Genomic DNA, 13,579 nt, shown 5'->3' on the forward strand with positions numbered 1-13,579 from the left:
GCAGTTAAGCAGGAAAGATTCCATCTCAAGACATCTTTCCGTAAAAAGGGAAGGAAAACAGTCAATAATCTTCTATGAATGATGGGAATGTCTTGTCAGGCTACGGGGAGTAAGACCTCACCGAGGAGTGGCTCAGTTAATCATTAGAAAAGTCTAATTAGAGATGGAATGCTGAGGGGAGGGGAAATAAATCAGATAGCATTTCTCCTTCAGGGTTTCAACTCAAACTTAAGCAATTAATCTGAATATTAACTACAACAATTTCTCCTACGTTTGCAGACAGACAAACCAGCGCAGCTGTCAATCAGCATTGCTCTGTGAAATGAAACGATTTCATGGAGCGCAGTCCGTGTGGTGCACTGCACACATGATATTCTGCAAAGAAAAAAACCAAAACGATAAGGGGCGGAAATGTGTTTGCTCCAGAAATGGACGCATCTGTGTCCACCGCTTGGTACATAGTTGAAAAAAAAATTTGTCACCTCCTGTTGTGTACGATCTGAAAATGCAGTTTAGAAATCGCTGAATTAAGTTGTTTTTTTTACCCACGGTGAAAAAACACTGTTAAAGCAGTTGAATATTTTTTCCATATGTTACCTTATTTTAACTAAATAACGGACAAAAACAACACTTCACCTTCGTGGCTCGATTAAGTATCCTTCAAACCATAATAGGCTACTTCTACACAGGAGCACGCTCTCCTGCACAAACCTCATGAACACAGATACACACATGACACAGGCATGAGCAGACAGGAACATTCACCCCCACATAAACACTCCTTGCCGGAAAAAGGCCGGTTGCTATGCGACAAAGAGATAGTCCACTTAGTCTATTATGGGTAGAAACAATTTTCTTGAGTAGATCTTTAGTTTCTTTTTTCATCAACTGTGCTTCTCCTTGTTGAGATATTGCACCGTACTGTATCATTGCCCTGCAATCATTTCCCATCAGGAAGAAGGGGGGGGGGGAGAGAATTCAATTCAATTCAAGTGTTTGTCAGTGAGAGTGACCATATTTGAGTGTTTCCCTTCCAACCTGTACACCTGTCTGTTGCCTCCTCGGTGCACAATGTAATAAACAAGCTGTGTATAAGCCGCTCCCATCTCATTCGTTCACTCATCCATCTCTCACCATTCCTTCCCCCCACTCCTCGAGATGACATTTCCTCCCACGACCATTCTTCTACACATCCATCCACCTATTCCCCTCTGCTTACACACCCTCCTGCACTCTCATCCGTCCATCCATCCATCCATCCGAACAAAACTGTGTCCATACATCTCTTCGATTAAGCCCACCTTCATGCATCATTAAGCAATCCATATGTCATTGCTCCTCACTCCTGCCTTCCCATCTCTAAAACCCTCCAACCTTATCCTCCACCCATCCATCCATACCTCTTGGTAGCGGGCCAGTCCCCCGTTGACAGCGGCATCAATGACCCCGTTGAGGCACATGGTGAGAGGGTTGATGTTCTGCATCTGCCGGTTCTGACACTGGGTGATCAACGTGCGCAGCTGTAAATTCTTGTTCTCGATCACCTCGATGGCGTTCTCCAGAGGGCTCACCTCCACCTGTGAAGGGAGCGGTTACAGAAGGAATAAATATTTCTAAAAAGGCACCTAACGTGTTTGTGCGCTACAAATAAAAAAAAAAAGCCTGGTTTCAAAGTGGCTGTGTTTGAGAGAAATGGCTTTTCATCAGGGGGTGAAGTGAAAACAATAAACAATCAAATAAAAAAGGGAGCAGAAAACTTTGAAGTTGTAGGAGCTTGTATTTTCAGAAGGTGACCATACTGGTGACAAAACAAGATATCTCGTCTATGATGCTGTGACTCGTTCCTTTCACAACACAACACTGACATGCATTTGTTTGGCATCCAGTTTAAGTACTGTTTCTGCAAACATTCAGACTATTTCTTTTAATCCACACCAATTACTGGGGGGAAACATCTGCCCGTTCAGCTGCTTAATGCATCACTGGCTTTGTCTGGAACTCGTGAAGTAAAATACAGTGGGTTTTTTAGAGCTTCTTTTTTTTCTGCTTTCTCTGACAGAAAACATTGCAGGTGATTGCATTCAGAATGAATCAAAACACCAAACTCATGGGCCGTGAAATCAGAACAATGAGCCGAGAGGGGAAATACATAGCTGGGTGATTTTTATCTTTGGTTTTTATCACAAGCCGTTACACCTTGAAAGTACAGGTGAGCCGTTGTTAATATAAAAAATAATGATTACAGTCTTTTTAAATAATATTTAAAAAGACTTCTGGCGAACATGCAGATCATTTTTGAATATAGTTACTCGTGCATTTAGTCAGAAAAAAAAATTCCATCTCTGTCTCAAAACCTAAATCCTCTTGCGACTATTAAGTATATTTCACTGCATAATTGCCGATGTACAATAAACGTTCACAAAACCACAATTTGACCCAGCATGTTTAGTTAGCAGCTATGTGTTGTGTAAAAAAAACAGCATTTATATCCACCCACTGCTTCCAGATGTAAATGAGGAGATACAAAACAGAGTGGAAATCGACTCACGTCAAGTATAATAGCTATTGGAAAATGTTCCAATAGAAAAATCCATCAATAAAACAAGAGCGGATGAAATATGGGTTGTGTAAAGTCCTAAATGACATCCTAGCTACCAATCATGGGAAATCAAATGAGTCCAATAACCCTAAACTCACGACCTAGGCCATCATTGTTGTCCAATGTAATGACCTGGATCAATACTGGGCCACACTCTGAATTACAACTATCAAACATGTTTTACAGTGACCCCGGTGTGACAGTTATGTCCTGATGGCGATTTGATCAGAAGGTGGGATCACACTCACCACCTCTCTCTTCTCCACCTCAAACCAGCGGGAGATGCCTGGAAGACTCTGGACCAGAGTCAGTGTTGTTCTCTCCACCCACAGGCTCTGCAATGACACCCGTGAGTATTAGCTGATTGCTTAAGAAAATCCATAGCTGCTTATGCCTGATGTACACATACATACACTATAGCTGACAGCGCACCATTTCATTAGCAATGCATGGTTTGGAGGAAAATATGATGCGGGCAACGGCTGCCAAACACCCACTTTTAGGTAGAGGTCAGATGTCACGTCTTATATCACGTATCATCATTCACGTTCCACCGCTTACCTTGTCAGTTAACGCGCTTGTCAATATGCCAACATCCCACAAGGTCATTCAGACAACATGTCAACGATGGAAACTCACATTTACCGCAGGCAATTAGCGTTAGAGATTAACGGTGCAGTGGAAGAACCTATATTAACATTCACTGGATTTGTAGGAAAGATCTGGGCTCAATCGACGCCTCATAATGCCGGAGGCGCCCTCACAATATCATTACGGGTCCATCTCACCCGAGCCTCCGCTCGTGCAACCTCTCGACTTCTGCAAAGAGGTGCAGTAACATCGCAGCTCGTTGTTCCAGCATGATAAACGGCTTCTTTCCCAAGGCAGTGGTGCTATTAAAGAAAGCTGCTTCTTCCCTTATCTCCTCATTCCCCAGTGTGCAATAACTGGAGCAAGTCCAGTACTTTTTTGTTTTATAACTTGCACTTTACATGATCGTTCTTAATGTTTTTGTAACCTTTCTTTCAAATTATAACCTCTGTGCTTTGTTCCACGGGAGGGGCTGTGCACTATTTCTGTCATTTACTATGGTTTATTAGCAGAAATTGAGTATACTCCTCACAAGTATGTATGTATAAGTGCATAAGTGATTTTAAATAAAAACTATGTAAGTATTTTACATGCAATTTAGGCCTTGCTTTAATCATATGCATCTACGACATCCACTAAAATGGATGGTTGCCATGTACACAAGGAAGAACAGCAACCCTTCTGGTATATAAAGGGCTGAGTTGAGTCCTCCATTTGTTGCAATATGCAGATTAATATTAGATGTCACTCATTCTTACATGCTGCACCTCTAAAATAAAGCTGTTTGTCTATGTAAACACAAAGACTGGAACTACCATGTTAATGTCCTGAGGATATCAACTTCTTAATCAAAGCTGCAAACAGCAATTATGATCTGTTCATAAACCAAAAACACAAAATTAAGGCTTAAAAAATAGCAGCACTATTCTAGTAGTTATTACATAGAGTTCTGACAATGTGAGAGACAAATAAATGAGATTGTGATGAAAAATTGTGTTGATTTTGTCCAAGTAAACAATCAACGCTTGAAGTTCTGCTGCCGTGCGATCGCACAGAACAAATAAAAGCAACTTCTGTCTGGAACACAGAAATGTTGGGCATCTTTTCTATCACATTTATCAAAACAATTGGTTTTAGCAATCACTCAAACTTCTTATAAATGAGAATCTGCTACTGCTGTTAACACATGTTGTAGAGTGACTGTCCTTAGGATTTAAACTGTTAGTTTAATATGTGCCACCTGAGGTTCTGGGAAACTGTCATGAGTATTTTTTCATGTGTCTGACAAATGTATTGATTTGCACTAGAAAAGAAAACAAAATCCTACACCAACAAGGTCTTTTTAATCTTTTTTTTTTGTCAAATCACTTTGAAATGATGATGAATACAACACTTACTTCAATAACATTAAATGACTGTATTTTTTTATAAAGATTATGTTATGATTTAACTGGTTTATTATACCTCAGGAGCTGGAGTGAGCAAATGTTTTACTTTTAAGAAACGATACGATGAAAAAGAGTTTTAATGATCTGTCGATCAACTAATAATAAACCAATTATACCTCTAATTAACTGCTGGTTGTTGCTTTACTTCTTCATATCTCTCATAATTAATCTCATTACCTTATTTACTGCATCATTTTGTTTTACTCTGAATTAGGTTAACACAAAATGCTACGAGAATGAAATATCAGTGAGTTACTGTGATGATGACAGTCATTTTTTTTTCTGCTGAGCCCTCTCCACGGATAAGTGCTCACCAAGGCGCTCATACAATATAGCTTAATTTAACTTTTGACCACGGTTTTCTTGCTCAAGGACACTCAGGCAGAGCAGATAAGTGCTGACACGCTGTATTGATCCGCTGTCCTCAGGTTGAAGAAGAAGAGGCTTTCCTGTCACTACACAACCTTGGTGCCCTTCATTGATTTTAGGCTTCTGAAGGCCAAAAAACCTCACTAGAACAACAGTGTACTGTTTCATTTAAAATGAGCATTTGATGGTTTTTTCGGGAGCACTTTTTTTTGTCTTTCGTTTGTGACAAATGACACCATATTCGGGGCGGCTGCATACTCATTATTCCCACCTGAGTGCCCGAGGTATCCAGCACTGATAGAAATTTGATATCATGATTAAATTTAGCCAAATAGTTTTGATGGAACTGAGATGAAATGGCTGCGTGGAGCAGCCCGTGTATATATACAGTGTGTGTGTGTGTGTTAACGATGAATATTTATGAGCCTAATAGCAGAGCCTAAGAGAGGTGTGAGTGTGCATGTGTATGGCTACAAAGATGTCTGTTGTGTTTGGCTGTAAATACCACGGAGCAGCGTTTTTCCAGTATAATTACCAATGTGGAAATCGTAATGAATAAAACATTTGGCTACACACAGCCAAATATCTGTGTGCGGGTTCAAAATGTCAGTACCTACATGCTTATGATCGAAGAGAATGGGAGGGAAGGAAACTAAATGAAGCGGTTTCACATTAATTTGCAACAAAATGGTCATACATTTCTGAAGCATGAAATGCTACAGCAATAAAATAAAGGCTTATTTTTCTATCTTGACAGGAAGTGATTGTGTGTGGAGTGAAAAGGGATGACATGTTTCAGATGTGTACACAGAGTAACTCCTCGCATTTATGAATGCTTCATGTAGCCGTCTATCTTCATCTGTCTTTCTAGTGAATTTCTCTTTTTTTTCCCTTCCAGCCCTACCTTGAACTCGTTCTCCTTGTCTTTGGTGCCCTTGTGAAAGGGCCGGTCATATCTGAACCTCCAGATGTGATTGAACTTGTAGAAGCTTTTGATGTTGTCAGGCACTCCGTCTCTCTGCAGCACATCTTGGCTCTCCGGGATTGGAGTAACGGCATAGATCTGCAGGTCTGAAGGCACCGGAAGTTAAGGAAAGAGCAAGAGGGAGTGACAGAGGGGGAAGACAGAAACGGACAGCAATTCTCTAGTGACCTGAAAGTACATGGGTACTCGCAAGACACAATAACACACAGATGACAGGAACACAGACAAAGGCACAGGTTTGCAGGAAGGTTATGTGTGTCTGCATGTTTGCATTTTGAGTTTGTTATTAGCTTTTCTCCTTTATGATATCAGAGGAACTTGCACTCACATGAGCAGCACAGCTGAGCAACTAAACCAAGGAGATATGAGGCAGGACAACTAACAGACAATACACTCATACTGTATGCATGAGCGTTTGCCACAAGGATATACAGATGGGTGAGCAATCTGAGAGAGCATAACATTATGAAAGAATATCGCAGCAGTGTGCTAATGTATGCAGCCAAGTGCAGGCAAATCACATGTACACGGCAGAATACCACGAAAAGGACAAACAGCTCAACCTAAACACGTCTCCCTGCACTCCATCTGCCTCTCCAAGCACTGCTCTCTTCTTTGATTTTGACACCATGTAAGAGCCTTTGCATTTTCCCCTCTTTCCTCCTCTCTATATAGGTCAACAGTTGTCTCACACATTAGTGTAAATAATTAAAAAGGCAGCACAAATGAAGCCAAGCACTGCTCAGACATTTTGGCTTTGCATGTGAGTCTTGGACTTTATTTATGTATCAAATCATGTATAGATATTTTGTTGAAATAAAATGTATTCAGTAAAATACTGTTACTTCCATAATATAGATGGTCAAAAAGCATTATATCATTAATGCATCCATTCAGTATATCAGTAATAAAGGTCCATCTTTAAAAAAGCATATTGTGGATTGGTATTCTACCTCAGCGGCTGTTTTACGAGAACATTAACTGCAAATCGGTTATAAAGAGATATTGAAATACTGTTATTGTTTTTTCTAGGTCATTATTTTCCACCCTTGGGGGCGACCAGTGTGTAGAAAAAGTGATGAAATCCAGATTAAACAAAGTCATCCACGTCCTCGCTGCTGCTCAAAAAGCATACAGCGGTGCAATAAGTGCATTGTGATAAATGAGGCAACCCAGATGACTAATATCAACATTAAAAAAGAACAAAAAAAACAATTTAGTGCATCTCTTATATAGATTGCAGTGAGGAAGAGGAGGACACTTTATAAAGAGAGTAAATCGGTGCAGTATGCTTTTGTGCATTTTATGTAAATGGGCCTTTGATAACGACAAGAAAGAGATCGTGAGTGGAAGAGCGAAGCGTGGCGTGTGATTTAGTGCCTCATTAAAGGATATTGTGTTTATGTGAACACAAATCACGCTGTGAGAGTCAGCATCTGTGCTTGAGTGAATGTAAACTGTGCTGTGTCTAATCACACGTACACACTCGTGGAAAATGAATTGAGCATTTGCCTTTTTTTGAAGGAAAGGATACACTGCGCGTCTGCCTGGTATATGGTCTGGTCCGGCAGGTTGACGTGCTGCATGGCGATGGCGTGAGGGAACTCGTTGAGCATCCGCTGCTGGAAAGCTTCCAACCTCTCATAGTCATGGCCGCGGCACACAAACTCCTTATTCTGCAGAGAGGGAGCAGGAGACGGCAGTGTGGGGTTAGCTTGACATCTAGTGGTCGTCTCCTGTCGCTGCAGCCTCGTCTGCAAACTCTACCAAGGACAGAGCCTGTTACATCATTAAATGGCATTGAAAAGGAGTTGCTGAATGTCACCTCACTGGAGGAGTCTTATATAAGAAAAGCTAAAGCTTCCTGCAGGTGTGTGTTGTTTGTGGAGATAGTGAAAATGTGACACAGAGGGAATATGAAGATTCCTTTACCCTTAGGAAGAAAGGAAACTTTTTCCCATAGAAACCGACTCTGAAGAATTCAGGCTCCAGCCTCTGTTGGTCCATGATCTTGTCATAGAGAGAGGCTTCCGTCATCTAGCAAGGAAAACAATAACAGGTTTATATAAAAAATAGATATAGATTAAAAATGCAGGTGTTTTTTTTAAACGTTATCCGTTTCCATCTTCATGTGGCTTAGGCAAGATCTTGAAAACTCACCCTCATCTTGCTCAGGTTCCTGTAATCGTAGTAAGACTCATACTGGTCAGCCAGCTCTCTGCACAAGATGATGCCATTCTCCCAACACTAAAGACACAAACGCAAACATTCAGTGAATGCAACAAACAAACAAAACAAAAAAATAATCCTTTATGAGCTCTTGCCCTGTAGTGCTGCTGCTACACCACTGTAGCTCCACTGGATGGCACTGGTGAGTCAACAATGAAAGAAGACAAAGTACAACTTCACCATGCAGGTAAACACAGCACCTGGCCATCCTGCTAATTAAATGAGAAGCTCTCCTTTCTCTCCGCTGACTACTAATCCCTGTTTGGAGGTGTCGGCAGATGGTAAAGCTCGTGAATGTGAAAGAAAATTGGACGATGAGTTACGACGGAAACAGTTTTAATGATTCCACAGAGCTCCGTTATTTCATCAGGACAGCTGACGTTGTTTTATTTATTTATTTATTTGAGTTTTGATAATTTCCACAATGACAGTTTTCCCTGAGAGAGTTAGAACAATGGCAAAGGGAGCAGGAAGTGCCTGGGCCACTTTACTATCCTCCACCTGCCAGGCTTCCCATCATCATCATCATCATCAGCACCATCACCATCACCATCACCATCAGCGTCTTTATCATCTCCCACAATATATCATTGGGGAATGGTGGAGGATATTATATTATGGGACGATAAGGATCCTGCTTTAATTAGTCTACTGCTGGCGATTCATCTGATTAATCTTTCGAAGGTGTTGAAGCGTTACAGGCAGAAATGAAATGTGTGATCACAAGTGACACATGTTTTTACAGAAGGTGAATGACATCACGACAACCCCTGAGCAAGGGAGGAACTCCGAGTCTGCCATCTTCTGTCATTGCTGCGGCTACATTTTTACCGCCTGTGTGTAACATTTGGAAGGCTTTATTGGCAAAATCTGTGTTTAATCACTTTCATTTCGCAGCATTAGAATAAGCCGTTTTTATATCTCCTTTGGGCAAAGGCCTTGCTGTATCTTGTATCATTTTGTTTCTACAGCAGCTTGAATGGACAAACCATTTATATTTTGAAGCAGAAGCTTAGTGCACAAATAAAGAATTACATCCTTTCTTGTATGTGAAGGCCACGGGGAAAGGGAGCAACAGGTGGAGGTGCAACCTCTGTTATTTTACAGTCCATAGTGAAACCATTAGATGTTACTAATTCTTACACACTGTACCTTTAAATAAACTCTGTGGTAGAGGTAATACATGGTATAAGCAGGAATCCTGAAGTTAATTTCAACACCTTCGTAAGACTTTTTCAAGACCTTCTCATAATATTTTAAGACCTGATCGCCACTTTAAGCTGTAGAGATAATGCTTAATATATCATCATCTGTAAACACAGAGACTATGTTTTTGGCCATGTTTGTTTGCTGCAAGGATGGATATTGATTATATTTTCTGGGAATGTAGATAAAGGCCCATGGAGTATAGATGCTTGAGTGTACTGACACCGAGGGAACACAAAAGTGGATTGAAAGGGTGTGTGTCACAGCTTACCTTCCCCCTGTCAAAGTTCTGGACGATAGTATGGTGCAGATACTCCTTTCTCTGCCACTCGCTCTGCATGGGGTAGTTGAGGAACTCTCGGAGTGGCCTGTCTGACCACTCCAACAGCTCGTCGTACAGCAGCAGAGTGTACGACGCCTCTGTGACACACACAAGTCAACGGTCAGGAAAAACAAGGTAAGGATTCAGTCCTGTGCAATATATTTGGGTCGGTTTCTTCAGACATACCCGTGTAGTTTTGTGCTTTTAGGTGCAGGTCGTAAAGTTTGTGAATGTAACGGATGTACATCTCCTCTTTGTTTAGCTCGGTTTTGTAGAAGTTCTGACAAGAGCACAAAAAGAAGAAGAGTTTAAGTGTACACACAAGGTGGCAGATTTCTGTATGGCAGAGGTGCAACGACACATTTCAGCGTCTGATTAGCGTCAGCTTCTGATCCTTCGGCTTATGCACCGCGGTGCTGTTGCAGATATCAGCAGCGACATAAGGACAAGCCAGCAGGCAAAAAACACTGTCAACGGTGACAGCAGTACACATTAACCGACAACTAACTAATATCAGTGTTGTGGAATCTGTACGGGAAGGATTCAACGGGAGGAATGTGTGTTTTAATCACCAAGAGCAAATATGCAACCGAGAAAATACACAACAACAAGAAAGCAATAAAAATGGAAAATAGAGCCAAAGATATGAATTTGATCTTATTTGCATTCCATATCTTCTCCTGAGTAGAAATTTAGAAACTAGGAAATGTTGTTTGTGACCTCAAATTAAACATTATATAATGTTATTGATGAGCCATATCGGTGCACTGTTTCCTGCATTAACTCTTAATACTAGCTCATGAATGGCAGATAATGAGCAGATAAGACTGGATCAAACTCTTGCATGATTTATTTCATATTAGAATTATTTCCCTTGATGTCATTTCAATCAAAATAAACCCAAAATTTCCAATAAGTAATCATAAGGCAATGGAGTAACTGTCGCTCACCAGTAAACTGACAGTACATCCAATCTTTTTGCCATCCACTTCTCCCAGCTTCATACAATCCCTGCAACAGAAACAAAGGCAGTAAGACACAAGTCAAAACATGACACGATTAAAAGTCAGAAACATTTACGCGTGCACATTTACCTATAGTCGAGCAATCTCTCCATCAAGCGGGTGACGGTAGCGATCAGAGAGATCCCGCTCTCCCTCCAGGTCTCTCTCTCAATCTTCTTCAGCAGGCTGGAGGACAAATGAAGAGAGACAGAGACGTGAAGACCAATACAGACAGGATGTAAAAGGGAGTCATATGGCGGAGGAAAAGGTGATCGTTGAAAAGAAAAAAAAGAAAAATCGATCCCAGTCACACCTATGCTTGCTGGCCTTTATTTAAAAAAAAAAAAAAAAAAAAAACTCCAAAAAGTATTTAAAAGTATTGATCGGTCAAAACATCAGGACAAACACATCAGGTTTAGAGTTCTGGCTGAATTTCCACCCCCCGTTGCCCCCTCACACAGACGACACTGAGAGAACAAAGAGGAGAACATCTTACCTAGGGTACGGACCAAACAGGGGGATTCTACTCCAGGCGGGAAGCATAGGCGGAATAAATTAATATTAATACGATTAATATCAGCACACACACACACACACAGGTTGCTAAAGAGGTTAGTGGAGTTAGTAGGAGGCAAAGGATTGAAGAAATTAAACTGAAACATAAGAGTAATTGAGCAAGAAAGCTCATAAAACATACATTTGATTTGTACTTTGTGGGTGGAAGAACATCTTAGCATTTTATCAATAATGACTTATGATGCATAATTACATTATACTGCATTATAGGCTAATGAATATGCATTTTTTTGTACATTCATGTTTAGTAGTTGTGTAATTGAGCCAGTTTGGGAAGACATACAGAAGGCATGTATGTTAATTATATTTTTAGACGATTAGTTGAAATGTAGAACTTTGATTTTGTACACGCGCTTAGTAACGGTGGACATAAAAATATGAAGAGACACAGAGCCACAAAGGACGCAGTATACACACACACACACACACACACAAACAAAACATGCAGGGGCACAAACCTTAAAACACAAGGACAAAGTGGACAAGGACCAACCACAGAGGAGGCGTGAGTGAAGATGAAGGTGACTCAAGCTGAATATTGATCACTTACCTCTGGCTATGATTTCATCATCAATCCCCTCTATATCAACACTTAAAATAAAAAGCTTCCCAGGGTGTTTCCCTTTAATACCAATCAGGGCCACCTAAATCCTTTAATGTCGGAAAAGCACTTTGCCCTAAAAGCAGCATGTTCTGCATTCATTCTAACAGCTTAACACATTTAACAGTGGTTTTGTATTCAGGTATCTCTGAGCTGTAAAACTCTCATCTGAGCTTTTTGGCTCTCAGGGTTAAAAGCTCAATTTTTAAGAACGCAATTCTTCAGCACAGCCATTTCAGGAGGCAAATGGCCCACGCAGACATTTACGAGTCGAGGTCTTGTGTGGGTCGCATCATTCCTGTCATTAGAATCCATAAACAGCCATTTTGCCTGTCGCTACATGCGTAATGGTATCTTGTGCCGGTCCCGTGTCGAGGTAAATTTGTAAAGGTCCTGTTGTGATTATATCACATTCAGCGGGTTGAGCTCTTGATTGGCTCCATTGGCTAAATTGCTTCATCACAAAAATGCTCAGCCACTTGACCCCATCAATTTACCTGAAAATAGTAAAAGCGACTGGGGGAAAAATGGGTAAATATGCTCCCATTCGTCTAATTTCTACTTTCGCTCTCTCACTCACATGCTGTTGAAGAGCTCCCTGTACGTCTCGTCTCCTTTGCCATCAGACATCAGGCTGTCCAGTTTGTCTATCAGCTTGGCTTCCACCTGTGAGAGAAAAGTATCTAAATCTCAAAAAAAGGCTGCCAGTTCAAATGATAGAGAATAAAATGACTGGAAGAGACACAAGCATAAATCGTTCAGAGCTGAAAATGGAACAGCATGTGACATCAAATCACATCATGTCAAAGCCACTCGTTTGTTGAAAGACTTTTGTTGGAAGAGCAGTTTGAGACATGTTGTTCAGTTTCATGTTTGTCACGATCAGAGAGGTGAAATGGGGTTTCAAGTATTTTTCAACTTGGACTCCATGTTTATAGAGGCTATTGTGTATAGTGAATAGTATTTTTTGTTTTGTCATTCTCACAAAGACTTGAGTGTTGTTTCAGGAAGACAAAGCAGCAAATGCATCATCCTTGGCCACACTACAACCCCCCCCCCCCAGCAACACCACCAGTTTCCAGAGCTTGGCATTCTTGCAGCAGCTAGTTCACCATCTGCTGTCCCTAGCCATCACATTTAAATCGCTCATCTTCGCAGTGCACAACAGCTACATATTCAGCCGTAATAATAAAAAAAAAAAAAAAAGTAAACAAAATCATTCTCTCGACAGACTCCAAACTCTTCTCTCCAACTCGCTCTCACTCGCATTTGCCACTTCATCGAACTGCAACAGCTCTGAAGTCTCATGAGAATTCAGCGCGAGACTTGAGCAAGAGCTCAAGAAGTGGCACTCCGGTAAAGTGCTCCAGTAAATTTGTCAGACTCTCGCAGTAACAATCTGATCCATGTATTGGTGGAAGCACTTATACAGGACGCCAAGTAAATTATCTCAGTGTCCGCCATCATTGCCATATCACAGCTGCCAGCTGAACTGATCTACTGGGCCAATTCTAATAGATTTTGCAAGTATTATTAACTCATAGACCCACATTTACAAACATAAAGCCCAAGTCCAGCGTGTAAAAATAAAAATAAAACACTTTATTGAAGTCCGCCAAAGAGCTGTATGTTTTCGCCGGAGTTTGTCT

General features: G+C 40.9%; 1 protein-coding gene across 3 annotated transcripts in view; it reads right to left on the reverse strand.

The window, feature by feature from the left end:
- Nucleotides 1–13,579, reverse strand: part of dock4b (dedicator of cytokinesis 4b) — a gene marked incomplete at its 5' end in the record, with an annotated part of 103,654 nt that overhangs the window by 15,391 nt on the left and 74,684 nt on the right. For 2 of the 3 annotated variants that reach the window (XM_083907029.1, XM_083907031.1), the window contains 12 exons: nucleotides 1,401–1,577; nucleotides 2,848–2,934; nucleotides 5,912–6,078; nucleotides 7,527–7,668; nucleotides 7,925–8,029; nucleotides 8,153–8,239; nucleotides 9,699–9,847; nucleotides 9,936–10,029; nucleotides 10,700–10,760; nucleotides 10,844–10,939; nucleotides 11,250–11,276; nucleotides 12,511–12,596. In XM_083907029.1, the coding sequence (XP_083763155.1) occupies nucleotides 1,401–1,577; nucleotides 2,848–2,934; nucleotides 5,912–6,078; nucleotides 7,527–7,668; nucleotides 7,925–8,029; nucleotides 8,153–8,239; nucleotides 9,699–9,847; nucleotides 9,936–10,029; nucleotides 10,700–10,760; nucleotides 10,844–10,939; nucleotides 11,250–11,276; nucleotides 12,511–12,596 (1,278 nt within the window). The remainder of the gene's footprint in view (nucleotides 1–1,400; nucleotides 1,578–2,847; nucleotides 2,935–5,911; nucleotides 6,079–7,526; nucleotides 7,669–7,924; nucleotides 8,030–8,152; nucleotides 8,240–9,698; nucleotides 9,848–9,935; nucleotides 10,030–10,699; nucleotides 10,761–10,843; nucleotides 10,940–11,249; nucleotides 11,277–12,510; nucleotides 12,597–13,579) is intronic. The other variant, XM_083907030.1, reaches the window with a different exon arrangement.

The sequence above is a fragment of the Microchirus variegatus genome (assembly GCF_963457635.1).
Source record: "Microchirus variegatus genome assembly, chromosome: 20".
Classification (NCBI taxonomy): Eukaryota; Metazoa; Chordata; class Actinopteri; order Pleuronectiformes; family Soleidae; genus Microchirus; species Microchirus variegatus.